This window comes from Aquarana catesbeiana, linkage group LG06 (genome assembly GCF_042186555.1).
Source record: "Aquarana catesbeiana isolate 2022-GZ linkage group LG06, ASM4218655v1, whole genome shotgun sequence".
NCBI classification, from domain to species: domain Eukaryota; kingdom Metazoa; phylum Chordata; class Amphibia; order Anura; family Ranidae; genus Aquarana; species Aquarana catesbeiana.
Window position 1 is genome coordinate 412,405,455 of NC_133329.1, and position 13,687 is coordinate 412,419,141.

Genomic DNA, 13,687 nt, shown 5'->3' on the forward strand with positions numbered 1-13,687 from the left:
TCATGTATTTATGTTAGCCCCCATCATACCTGTATATATGTCATCCCCCCTCACACCTCTATATATGTCAGCCCCCCACACCTGTATATATGTCACCCCCCACCTGTATATATGTCAGCATCCCCCATACCTGTATATATGTCAGCCCCCCTCGTTCCTGTATTTATGTCAGCCCCCATCATACCTGTATATATGTCATCCCCCCTCACTCCTGTATTTATGTCAGCCCCCTCACACCTGTATATATGTCAGCACTCTCACACCTCTAGATATGTCAGCCCCCCACCTGTATATATGTCACCCCCCCACCTGTATATGTAAGCCCCCCCCTATACCTGTATATATGTCAGTCCCCCTCACACCTGTATATATAACACAGTACAGGCAGCTCACACGAGGGGTGCACATGCACATAGTAGCCAGAGGTGGAAGCTCGATGTCTGAGCTCAATGACACAGAGCAGCAGAAGCTGCCGAGATCATTTCTATATTCCACAACAGGGCTCCCCTTCACTTGCTCTTGCCTTCTCCTGGCTGTGCCGGGCCCCTCCAGACACACGGGCCCCTTACAGTTGTATCGGCTGTCCCCCCCCTTATGGCGACCCCCCCTTATGGCGACCATACAGGACCACCACAGATATAAAAGCATGCCTCTCGATTTGCCACACCTCCAGCATTGGTCGGATACAGCCAGATTAATTTTGTTTAGTAGGACCAGGCAGCGGTAGCATCTTGTTAAAATCTTGTACTTGCGTTCCTGCTAGTAAGAGTCTAGAGTTAATTTAAATGTGTTTATCCCATTCCTCAGGAGCCAGATATCTCTTGCCTATCTTTCCCAGTCTCGGATGTAGAAAGGATGGTCAGGGAAAGCATGCAATAATAAAATATCATAGGTTTTAGAGAGAGCATGAGAACATTTTGAATCGGAGAGACACAGCTCCTTGAACTGAGTCAGGTCCCTACAGAGCCCCTCCCTGCTCAGCTCTTCACATAAATGGTGTAATTAGAAATATTGAAGCCACTCTCCGCCCTTTGAATGGGAGGAGGAGCTAAGCTCTCCTAACTGTCTCAAGCTCTCATCGGTGAATGAACACCAGATAGGTGACGGGCGTGGTGGTTGCCAACAAAGAAAGTCCTTGTCTGACATACTTGGTGGAAAACACTGGATTGCTTAATATTGGGGTTAGTGGTCCTGGGCATGAAGATACAAAAAAAGCAGGGGCATTACCTGTGTTAGAGGAGGACGGTGGGAAGAAGCCATGGAAGGGAAGTCAGTGATACAGGCGATAAATTGAGCTTAAGAGTGACCCACTGCTTAAGGGAGCCATGATGGAACCAATCTAGTTCCCTACTAATTAATGCCACCATGTGATATAGTTCCAGATGGTGCAAGCTAGCTCCACCACCTTGCCTCTTCACCAATATGTCATACTTAAGTCTAGCCGAGGATCTAGGCCAAATAAATGTTAGCAGCGAAGACCGCGCCAATCTAAAAAACGAGTGCAGGACTTGAATCGGGATTGTTTGAAAGATATAGAGAAATCTAGGGAGGATGCCCATCTTAAAGAGGGACATCTGTCCCAACCATGAATGTCGCATTGGTGAACATCTCTTGAGGCGTTGTTGCATGGAAAGCAAAAGCGGATGATAATTTAGCTTGTATAATTTTGGAGTTGCCCAGGAATCTGGACCCCCAGATTTTTAAAGAGGAGGTCTGCCCATCCCTGCAAAAATTAAAAGCCAGCAGCTACACATACTTCAGCTGCTGACTTTTAATAACAGGACACTTACCTGTCCTGGAGTGCAGCGATGTCGGCATCGCAGCTGATGTTTCCATCAGCTGTCGGGTGCTGCAGCCAACATGCAAGGTAAGGGAACCCGGCAGTGGAGCATGTGCGAGGCATGGCTGCGCTCTCCTATTGGCCCGGCAGCAGGGAAAGGCGGAGGGAGGAGGGGGAGGTGAGCTGCTGAAGTAATTTGCCGCGGCCCAATCTCCTGGGGACAGGGTGCCAAATGTGGCACTGGAGGGGGGGGGGGGAGACAAATGAGCGGAAGTTCCACTTTTATTTTAATAAAGTGCTAGGCCCATTGGAAAAGATAATTTATTAGCAGGGGAGTCTTGAATCCCTGCGGGAAGAGAAATATTTAATGCAATATGATTTTGCTGCATTCATTTTGAAATTACTTAGAGTGCCAAAGAGTTCCAATTCCTTTAATAGAGAGAGAAAAGCTATTAGTTGGTTTGTTATATGAAGCAAAAGATCGTCCGCGAACAAACTAATTTTATATTGCTTGCCAGCAATGTCCATCCCGCCCATCGAGTTGTTAGTCCGCAAGGCAATTGCCAAGTGCTCCATTGCTAATATGTACAGGAGTGACAAGAGAGGACACCCTTGATGGGTCCCATTTCTATATAGGAACCGGATCCGATAGTAGGCCATTCACTCTAATACAAGCTGATAGGCAAGAATACAGGGCCATCATTTTATGGATTAAAGCCAGGAGTAAGCGTAACATGTCTACTGTTACTGTGTCCACAGAACTCCAGCTTTGATTGATCAGTCTTCAGCACGTTATTCCAGATGGTCTTCTTTTTGATTGATCATTATTCAACAGATTGTTCCAGAAGGCCTAGTCTTTGATGGATCAGTCTTCAACACATTGTTCTAGACAGGGCTTTTTTTTCTCAAACAATAGGTGCAGGAACTCAACCACGACCCCCCCAAAACCCCTCCCCCCACACACACCCTCCAAATCATATCAAATAGTGGGTGTGGTCATGTAACGACACCCCGAGTATGAAAGGGGTTAGAGTCGTCTAGGACATTCCATACCCAAACACAAAGGCAGCTACCGAACACTTCCATCAGCCGAACCAGGAACCCATACAAATAATTCTCCCCCCCAAATACGAGACAAAGCTCTGTCTTGAGGGTCAAGCCGGAATCAACTCCTTTATTTTCACACATGGGCACAACAGATAAAATAACTCAGAGACTCTTTCCCCCCACCCTTGGAAAACAGGGCGGGTTAAACCATCCAATGACAATAGACACACAGGTCAGATGTGTTCAAATTTCTCATCAGTACACAGTCTTATCAGCAGGGGGCTGCTGGAGGAATTCCCCCTTCCTCCATAGAGTTACACATCCTGTGATCCAAGACAGACAGACACAATAGAACATTGGAATACAGCCCCACCCCAAACCAGCACAGCAAATAGTACACAACACAATGAGACAGCACACATTATATATACATATATACAGCACTGAGTCCGACTAGCACAGATCATAGTGGGGTTCTCATTCACCCTGTGTCCTTATTAGTGACTCCCATCACAATGGCATATCCAGCGTCCCCAGAGTCTGTGTGTCTTGGGGGACATGGACTTGAATCCAAAGTAACATTACTTCCAGGGTCCCGAGGCATAGAGCTCACAACGAGCACCAGGGCCCATAATCGGTCGGCAAAAGGCTGGCATTCAGTCCCCTCCAAAAGCCTCTGTCCTGGCTAGGTCTGTCACAGGTCATGTTTCACAAACAGTAGAAAAGTCTTAAAGGGGCATTAAATATCAGGATTGCATTACATACAGAGTGCAGAGTTCATGGGGGTTACACACAGAGTGCAGAGCTGTCACTTGTAAACACAGAAACCAGACTTCTGTGTTTACAAGTGATTGTGGTGAGCAGGCACCAAAGGGTCTGAGCCAGAGGTGGTGGAACTGAGTTCCACCAAGTTCCCCCTGAAAAAAAGCCCTGGTTCTAGAAGATCTGTTCTTTGGACTATGCACTGAAGACTGGTCAATCAAAGACCAGGCCTTCTAGAACAGTTTACAGCACATTGTTCTAGAAGGTCTGGTCTCTGATTGATCATTCTTCAGCACATTGTTTTAGAAGATTTGGTCTTTTGATTGATTAGTCGTCAGGCCTGGCATTTGCCTATATGTTTATTGGCAAACTGTAGACTTGCTTCATATTCTTACTGGACAACAAGGGATTTTTTTCTGACACACCTCCTATGTAGGCTAAATTGGTGCAATCTCATTCTGATTGTATATACATGCTTGTTGACACCAACTGTTGCAAGTCTTATCTGCAGATATTATGATGTAATTTTGGGGTTCTAGGAGACTTTTTTTAAATCATTAGTCAGCATTTAGGTTGAATTTGCTCTGCCAGCTAGTTCTGAACACCCTTGCCCGAATCATAGGCATGCACAACTTTCTTTCGTGGGAACTTGGAAAGCTCTTTTGACCTTGGAATGATGACACCACACATCAATAGAGAAGACCAGACCCTAGATATCTGAGGTTTGAGTTTTTCTTCACCTGTGTACTCCTTAAGAAGGTTCTAAACGTTATCGCCTAAACAGAAATACCTGATTCTAATTTAATGGGTTTGAAGTTGTGGTAAATGTAGGGCTGTACTTACTTTTTCCATGTGAAAAATACACATTTTTGTTTATTTAGATGAGAATAATGAATATACCAGGTCAATTGCATGTGTCATTTGTTCAAGCTTATCACCTTTATCTGTAGGCACTGTTTGAATGAATATCTAATTTCTGCCTTTTAAAATATGTTGAAAAAGTCAACAATTTCCATGGGGTTCACTTACTATTTTACATGACTGTAATTGGTGAAATTATAACTTCTCTAAATGTCGTCTCCTATTGGATTTGACAGTAATGGTCTGTCTTCTTTCTGTAGACCAATGTGGTGGTGAACAGTGTGGGAACAGAGCTAAAGCTTAGTTCTGGAGCTGTCTCCAGGGCTTTGTTCAAGAAGGCCGGAAACAAACTCCAGGATCTTCTGAATACGGAGAGACAGGGGAAGCAGGTGGAAAACGGCTCCATATTTGTTACTGATGGCTGTAACCTGTCCTGTGACATTGTTATCCATGCTGTGGTTCCACAGTGGGATGGTGCTTCTTCTGATAAGGTACGGAAATGGAAGAGAGATTATTCCTCTCAGCTATAAGAACATATAACAATCTTTTTACAGAAGTGGATAGTTGTAGTATTTGGCAAACATTTGTTTGCAGTGACTCGAAGGAAGCCCATTATATATGCAATATAGGCCACTCCACATACTAGCAGTGAATAATGCCACACTTGCACACCACAAAAAAAAGAAAAAATAATTTTTTTTTAAACTTGATAGCAGATAATGGGTTACAGAAATAGCAGTCTCAGGTCCAGTCCATTCCTTAGCAGGGCTGACCTGAAGTCATCTCGCTCTGCAGGATGTTGAGTTGCTTCCATCATTCATACATCCATCTACCCACCATCCATCCACCCGTCTATCCACCATCTATATCTGTACAACTCTTCTGCATCATCACCCACCTGTATTAGCATCTAATCTTATCTGTTGACAGATTCTGAGAAAAATTCTGAGTGATTGTCTGAGCACCGCAGAATCCAAACAATACAGATCCATCACCATTCCAGCAATAGGAACTGGAATTCTAGGATTCCCAAAGAATACTCTGGCTGCCTCAATGTATGAGGAGATTCTAGAGTTCAGCAGCAAAAAACAACCCCAATATCTGAAACAAGTGGATTTCATGCTGCACCCGAGTGACCAAGAAACTATAAAGGTAATGAAGAGTTTTCATGTGATTGTGGTTAGAAGAGTGAAGTAACAGAATGTTGTACGATTTTGTGGTTCTCCAATGTCATGAGCAATTTTTATAGGAAAATATTCATCCTGAATTGTTGATTTCAGGCTTTCTCCTCTGAGCTGGAGCAAAAGATCAACACTGGAGGACAGAAGAAAGAAGAAAAACCCCAATGTAAGTTATATCTGTGATCTGTAAAGGAACATTATAGACTCCATATACTGCAGACAATGTGCTTCATTATATTGAAGGAATATGCAGATTGCATCATACAATTTCAGCAGTAAGATTTTTGTAACAGATCAGACAGATTCCAAACAAAAACTCTGATGACTGTTTTTGGGGGTCACACGGGCTAAATATTTCAGAGTCAGTAAAATATATATATATTTTTTAAATTTTTTATAAAAAAAAAATATAATGTTTATTCTTTACAAATATAGCAGCACAAATACAGACTTCACAGAGAATAGGAATGATCTGGAATACAATGATGGGGCTTTGATGACCTCTTGCCATTGTGATCTGTTTTGTAGCTTTCTTCGGCAATGTGAAAAGCCCGGCACAGGATGTTTATGAAATGAAGATTGGATCTCTTACCTACCAGGTGAAAACTGGAGATATAACAAGGGAAAAGTGTGACGTCATTGTCAACTCCACCAATGACAAGTTCAACCTTAAAACAGGTATTCACAAGAATGTTGTTGGGCCCATAAAATGTGAAAAGCTTTTTGAGAACTGTGAGATAACCAGAACAACAAAAGACCACATAGAGCAGAGCTTACAACCCACTGAGCCATTGGGTATGTCCTACCTTATGAAAGATCGTGCTGTAATTTTGATATCATGGTGGTGAGTGTAATCAGGGAGCCAGGAGCAGAGTAATTACTACCTTATAGAGGGCTGTGTTGGAGGTGGGATTTCCCGGTAGTGAGTGTAATTAGAAAGATATACAGTAGGTCAGGAGTAGAGTAGGTTCTATCCTCTGAAGGATCATGTTGGAGATTTAATGTCCAGATGGGGAGTGTAATCAGACAGCAAGTAGAGTGAAAATCAGGAGCAAGTAATTTCTACAATATGGAGGGCCATGTTAGAGGCGTGATACCCCGGCGGTCAGTATAATCAGAAAGGTAGAGAGGAGGTCAGGAGCAGAGTATGTTCTATCTTATGGAGGTCATGTTGGAGATGGGTCATGTTGACATCCTGGTGGTGAGGGTAATCAGAGAGCAGGTGGTAGAGAGAAGGTCAGGAGCAAAGCAATTTTTACCTCATACAAGGTCATGTTGGAGGTGTGATATTCTGGTGGTGAGTGTAATCAGAAAGGTAGAGACGCTGCAGAATATGTTCTTTCTTATGGAGGGTCATGTTGGAGGGTGTCATATACCAATGTTGATTGTAATCAGAAAGGCATAAAGAAGGTCAGCAGCAGAGTGCTGTTACCATACCATATGGAGGATCATGTTGGAGATTTGATATCCAGGTGGTAAGTGTAATCAGAAAGTCAGAGAGGAGGTCATGAGCAGAGTAATTTCTACCTTATGGAGGGTCATGTTGAAGGTGTCAGTTCCTGGTTTAGCATTGGTGCATGTAATCAGAAAAGTAGAGAGAACGTCAGGAGCAAAGTATGTTCTATCCTATGATCTTATGGAGGGTCATGTTATGTGTTTTAGGTGTTATATCCCAGTAGTGAGTGTATTCAGAAAGGTAGAGAGAAGGTCGGGAGCAGAGTATATTCTACCTTATGGAGGGTCCTGTTGAAGGTTTGAAACTCAGGTGGTGAGTGTAATCAACCAGCAGGTAGGACGACCGTTAGGAGCAGAGTATGTTCTATCTTATGGAGGATCATATTGAAAAATGTGATATACCGTGGTGAGCATGATCAGAAAGGTGGAGGGAAGGTCAGGGGCAGAGTATTTTTCTACCATATGGAGAGTCATGATGGAGGTGTGATTTCCCAGTGGTGAGTGTAATTAGAAAGATATACAGTAGGTCAGGAGTACGGTCTGTCTTATAGAGGGTCATGTTGGAGATGTGATATCCACCATATCCAGATGGTGAGTGTAATCAGACAGCAAGTAAAGAGAAGGTCAGGAGAAAAGTAATTTCTACCATATGGAGGGCCATATTGGAGGTGTGATACCCCGGCAGTCAGTGCAATCAGAAAGGTAGAAAGAAGGTCAGGAGCAGAGTATGTTTTATCCTATAGAGGGTCATGTTTGAGATATGACATCCTGGTGGTGAGGGTAGTCGGACAGCAGGTAGAGAGAAGGTCAGGAACACAGCAATCTTTACCTCATGCAGAGTCATGTTGCAATTGTGATATCCTGGTGGTCAGTGTAATGAGAAAGGTAGAGAGAAGGTCAGGAACAGAGTATGTTCTATCTTATTGAGGGTCATGTTGGAGATAGTATATTCTGGTGGTGAGGGTAATCAGACAGCAAGTAGATAGAAGGTCAGGAGCAAAGCATTTTATACCTCATGGAGGGTCATGTTGGAGGTGTGATATCCTGGAGGTGAGTGTAATCAGAAAGGTAGAGAGGTAGAGACACTGCAGAATATGTTCTTACTTATGGAGGGTCATGTTGGAAGGTGTGATATACCAATGTTGATTGCAATCAGAAAGGCATAAAGAAGGTCAGGAGCAGAGTATGTTCTACCATATGGAGGATCATGTTGGAGATTTGATATCCAGATGGAGAGTGTAATCAGAAAGTCAGAGAGGAGGTCATGAGCAGAGTCATTTCTACCTTATGGAAGGTCATGTTGAAGGGGTCAGATCCTGTTGGGGCATTGGGGCATGTAATCAGAAAGGTAGAGAGAATGTCAGGAGCAAAGTATGTTCTACCTTATAGAGGGTCATGTTGGAGGTGTTATATCCCAGTGGTGAGTGTAATCAGAAAGGTAGAGAGAAGGTCAGGAGCAGAGTATGTCCTACCTTACAGAGTGTCCTGTTGGAGATTTGATATACAGGTGTTGAGTGTAATCAACCAGCAGGTGGACTGAAGGTCAGGAGCAGAGTATGTTCTACCTTATAGAGGATTATATTACATAGTTACATGGTTGGTAAGGTTGAATAAAGACACCAGTCCATCCAGTTCAACCTGAGTGAGTGTGGGTCTACAATTGTCCCTATCCCTGTACATAAAGCACCATCAATTTATGCAGCACTCCACACATACATTGCACACTCATATCGGCCCCTACCCTCAAGGAACCAACAATCCAAGGTCCCCAGCTCACATTCATATACTAGGGCCAATTTTGGACAGAAGCCAATTAACCTACCAGCATGTCTTTGAAGTGTGGGAGGAAACCGGAGTACCCAGAGGAAACCCACACAGGCACAGGGAGAACATGCAAACTCCAGGCAGGTAGTGTCATGGTTGGGATTCGAACCAGCAACCCTTTTTACTGCTAGGCAAGAGTGCTACCCACTACACCACTGTGCCGCCAAATTGAAAAATGTGATATCCCGGTGGTGAGCGTAATCAAAAAGGTGGAGGGAAGGTCAGGAGCAGAGTATTTTTCTACCTTATGGAGAGTCATGTTGGAGGTGTGATGTCCTGGTAGTGAGTGTAATCAGAAAGGTAGAGAGAAGGCCAGGAGCAGAGTATATTCTATCTTATGGAGGGTCATGTTGGAGATGTGATATCTTGGTGGTGAGTGAAAAATCTGATACATCTTACAGGAGTGAGGATATGTTTCACATCAACTATCTCCAAAAATAGACTCTCCTATATTCAGAAAGACTCTCTTTATTCATAGAGGAAACTTGATAGATGTTTGACGGGAATAAATTAACCATACAAGGCTCCCAATACTAATGGATGAAAACTAAAAAGGAAAAGGACTTTAGTTCATCTCAAAATTTTTGGTGTCTTGTATGAATTCATAGAGATAAAATATTTCTCATGGCTTTGTTTCATTTGACCTTGTCAAGGAATGTTTCTGGTTCCACTCACTGAAAAATACTGAATCTCATTTTTTCAATTTGAAGCTGATATGTTGTGTTGTTACAGGAGTTTCTAAAGCCATCCTGGAAGGAGCCGGACCTAATATTGAAAATGAATGTACCCTTCTCGGTAAGAAACATTATGAAGAAATTTTTTACATGTGGACAAAGAATGAGAAAGAGATCATGTGACATAATATACAGGGCTGTGTTTTGGCCTAGGCCAACAAGGCCTAGGCCTAGGGCAGCACTTTGCGGGGGGTGGCAAAAAGGGCCGCCCCCCCGCATGAGAGGAAGCCCCCCCACCCGTCTTGCTGATTCCCGGCTCGCGCTGCCACCTCCCGCACACATGCAGCCCACGGCGGCCGGCTTTCTGTAGCGGCGCCGCGGTGTATGCGCGTGCTTGGCAGAGGGTGGGGGCGCCGTTACAGAAAGCCGGCCGCCGTGGGCTGCATGTGTGCGGGAGGCGGCAGCCGGGAATCGGCAAGATGTGTGGGGGGGTTTTCTCATGCGGGGGGGGGCGGCGTGTGTCACTCGCGCCCCCATAAGCAGCAGGTGACAGGTGGAGCCTTAAGCTCCGCCTACCCTCCCCTGCAGTGAATCTTCTTGTCCCTGGGGCGGGATCTGGCTGTGATGTCAGATGGAGGAGAGAGAGGAGCACGAGGGAAACCCCCAGGACAGCAGGTATAATGATTAAATAAATTATATAAGTGTTATGGGCGCTGGCAGTGGCAGCATTTGATGGGCACAGTGTTAGTGTTTGATGGGCACAGTGTTAGCATTTGATGGTCACAGTGGCTGCGTTTGATGGCACAATTGCTGCGTTTGATGGCACAATGGCTACATTTGATGGCACAGTGGCTGCATTTGATGGCCACAGTGGCTGCAATTGATGGGCACAGTGGCTGCAATTGATGGGCACAGTGGCTACGTTTGATGGGCACAGTGGCTGCGTTTGATGGGCACAGTGGCAGCATTTGATGGGCACAGTGGCTGCGTTTGATGGCATAATGGCTGCAGTTGATGGCACAATGGCTGCGTTTGATGGGCACAGTGGATGCGTTTGATGGCACAATGGCTGCGTTTGATGGCACAATGGCTGCGTTTGATGGGCACAGTGGCTGCGTTTGATGGGCACAGTGGCAGCATTTGATGGGCACAGTGGCTGCGTTTGATGGCACAATGGCTGCGTTTGATGGCACAATGGCTGCGTTTGATGGGCACAGTGGATGCGTTTGATGGCACAATGGCTGCGTTTGATGGCACAATGGCTGCGTTTGATGGGCACAGTGGATGCGTTTGATGGGCACAGTGGATGCGTTTGATGGGCACAGTGGCTGCGTTTGATGGGGCACAGTGGCTGCAACTGATGGGCAAAGTGGCTGCGTTTGGCACAGTGGCTGCGTTTGATAGCACAGTGGTAGCATTTGATGGGTACAGTGGCTGCGTTTGAGGGCACAGTGGCTGCAATTGATGGGCACAGTGGCTGTGTTTGATGGGCACAGTGGCTACATTTGATGGGGCACAGTGGCTGCATTTGATGGCACAGTGGCTGCGTTTGATGGGGCACAGTGAGGCTGCAATTGATGGGCACAGTGAGACCCCCCCCCCTTGATAGCATTAAAACTCAGCAGCTACAAATACTGTAGCTGCTTACGTTTAATATTAGGACACTTACCTGTCCAGGGATCCAGCGATGTCGACACCTCAGCCGATTTTCGGATTGGCTCTCGGGTTTTTTTTTTTTTTTTTAAATTCTTTATTTATTATTTTATCAATACAAAACCACACCCAACCGGTGACATTACCAGTTGCATATCAATAAAACACATATTAATGTCATTATCCCCAATCCCCTCGCCCCAACCCCTCCCTCCCCCCAATCCTGCAGAGGACTGCCAAGGGAACCACCCTCTAAATTAAATCTCGCCAGTCTCAAATTGATCTCCTGCCATTTATCCCGTATTTATTATCTCCTCCAGGTAGCTAAAGGACCTTTTGAATTTTTGCCAGCCTGCCCATTTCCCCGTCGGTTCCTCCCCCTCATCCGGTACCAGTCCCCCATCGTCCAAACACTCAATATTATTTATTTTGTTTATGTAAAGGAGCCAGTCTCGTATATTTGGGTTTGACAGTTCCAGCCATTTCATGGCAATCTGTCTTTTAGCTGCATCGAGCATTATAGGGACCAAAGAGGACCGGGATCTCTTTACCGACATCGTCGTACCATGGAAGAGACATACCCACGGGTCCTCTGCTATTACTTCCTCAGTGATCTCCTTAATCAATGATATGATTTTTTTCCAATAAATCTTAATGATGGGGCACTCCCACCACATATGAGCCATTGTTCCCAAACATGCACACCCCCTCCAGCAGGTGTCTGATTTCGTACTATCAATTTTGCTTAACCTGTCTGGGGTGGCGTACCATCTTGCAAGACATTTATAGCGAATTTCCGTTCTTCTTGTGTCAAGTGCTGAGTAGTGTACCAACTGCAAAATCTTTTCTGACAGAGCTTTACTACATTGTGACCCTAATTCCGCTCCCACCTTTTGATGTAAGGAGGTACCTCCAGTTCCGTCTCTGATCCCAAAATCCTATAGATTTGAGCAATAGCACCGCCTGTTTGCTCCCTCACACAGAGCTGTTCAAGCGGTCTATACTCATCTTCACTTCTCAGTGGTTTTGGTAGCTTGTCTATAAAGTGTGAGAGCTGGAGGAACCTCCAGCCATCCATCACCCATGACCCCGATTCATTCCTTAACTCGGCAAACGTGCGAATTCTCCCATTACTCAAAAAAATTTTTAATCGAGTGCAGTCGTCTTTTAACCAATTCCCCCCCACCTCCCTCATCCCAGGTTCAAAAAATATATTATTTTTCATGTAGATCAGTGGTGAGTTGTATGTCCATTTATTTTTGTTGTGTATCAGGTCCCAGTATTTAAAAGTGTTATATGTCAAAACTGCCATGTTGCTGCTAAGTGCTCTATATTTGGGTGGATTCCACAAAATGTGCCCTAAGTTAGTGTTACTCAAATAGTGTTCTATATTTACCCATCTCTTCTCCGATCCCTTTTTAAACCAATCAATAACTCGTGATAAAACTACTGATATATAGTACCTATTGAAATCAGGCAGTGCAAGTCCACCTTTTTTTTCCTCCTACTTAAAATTGCATAAGAGATACGTGGTTTTTTGCCACCCCAGACAAATTTCGCTATCGAGCTCCGTAGGGCTCTAAAATAGTACTTGGGCAGAGGAATAGGTAACATCTGAAATTTATACAGTATTTTAGGTGTCAATATCATTTTAACCTCATTTAGACGCTCAAACCAAGATAGAGGCCTTGATGATATTCTTCTAGTTTCCTGCCTGATCTCGTCCAGCAATGTAATATAATTTTTTAAATACAATTTCTTCAAAGTATTAGCTAATTTTATCCCTAAGTACTTGATTTCCTTTTTCCACGGAAAGGGGAAAACTTCAGCTAGGTGGGCCTCCTCTTGTTTTCCCAAACTAATATTTAAGATCTCTGACTTCCTCAAATTTATTTTGAAATTAGAGATGTCCCCGTATCCTCTGAGAATCTGAAGCAAGTTTGGGAGCGTAATTCTGGGATTCGTAATGAAGAACAGAACATCATCGGCAAATGCCGCGAGTTTATGCTCCTCAATTCCCGTCTTCACTCCACTACAATCTGGGTTGTTATGAATAGTGGCCAGCAGAGGCTCGAGGGTCAGAACGAACAAAAGAGGGGAGAGGGGGCAGCCCTGTCTGGTGCCGTTTATCATGTTAAAGGGCTTTGAAAGGGCCCCATTTACCTTGAGGGAGGCCGTGGGATTGTTATAGAGTATTTTGACCCACGCGATAAACCTTGGGCTGATCCCCATGGCTTCGAGAGTTTTCATCATGAGCCCCCAGTCTACTCTGTCGAACACTTTTCGGCATCCACCGACAGAAATAGAACTGGGGGCCCACCCCGTTTACTGGTTTCTAACAGAAGCGCTGCTCGCACCCCATTATCCCTGCTCTGTCTCCCGGGTACAAACCCTGCCTGGTCTGGATGGACCAGAGAGGTCATTTTTTCTTTCAGTCTATTGGCCAACAC

The 13,687-nt window shown here is 44.7% G+C and overlaps 1 protein-coding gene across 1 annotated transcript in view; it reads left to right on the forward strand.

Annotated features, from left to right (window-relative positions):
* The window catches only part of LOC141147292 (protein mono-ADP-ribosyltransferase PARP14-like), a 132,438-nt gene that overhangs the window by 28,734 nt on the left and 90,017 nt on the right, over window positions 1-13,687 (forward strand). The window contains exons 7-11 of the mRNA XM_073634501.1: window positions 4,711-4,941; window positions 5,381-5,602; window positions 5,731-5,797; window positions 6,160-6,309; window positions 9,643-9,705. Coding sequence (XP_073490602.1) covers window positions 4,711-4,941; window positions 5,381-5,602; window positions 5,731-5,797; window positions 6,160-6,309; window positions 9,643-9,705 — 733 coding nt within the window. The remainder of the gene's footprint in view (window positions 1-4,710; window positions 4,942-5,380; window positions 5,603-5,730; window positions 5,798-6,159; window positions 6,310-9,642; window positions 9,706-13,687) is intronic.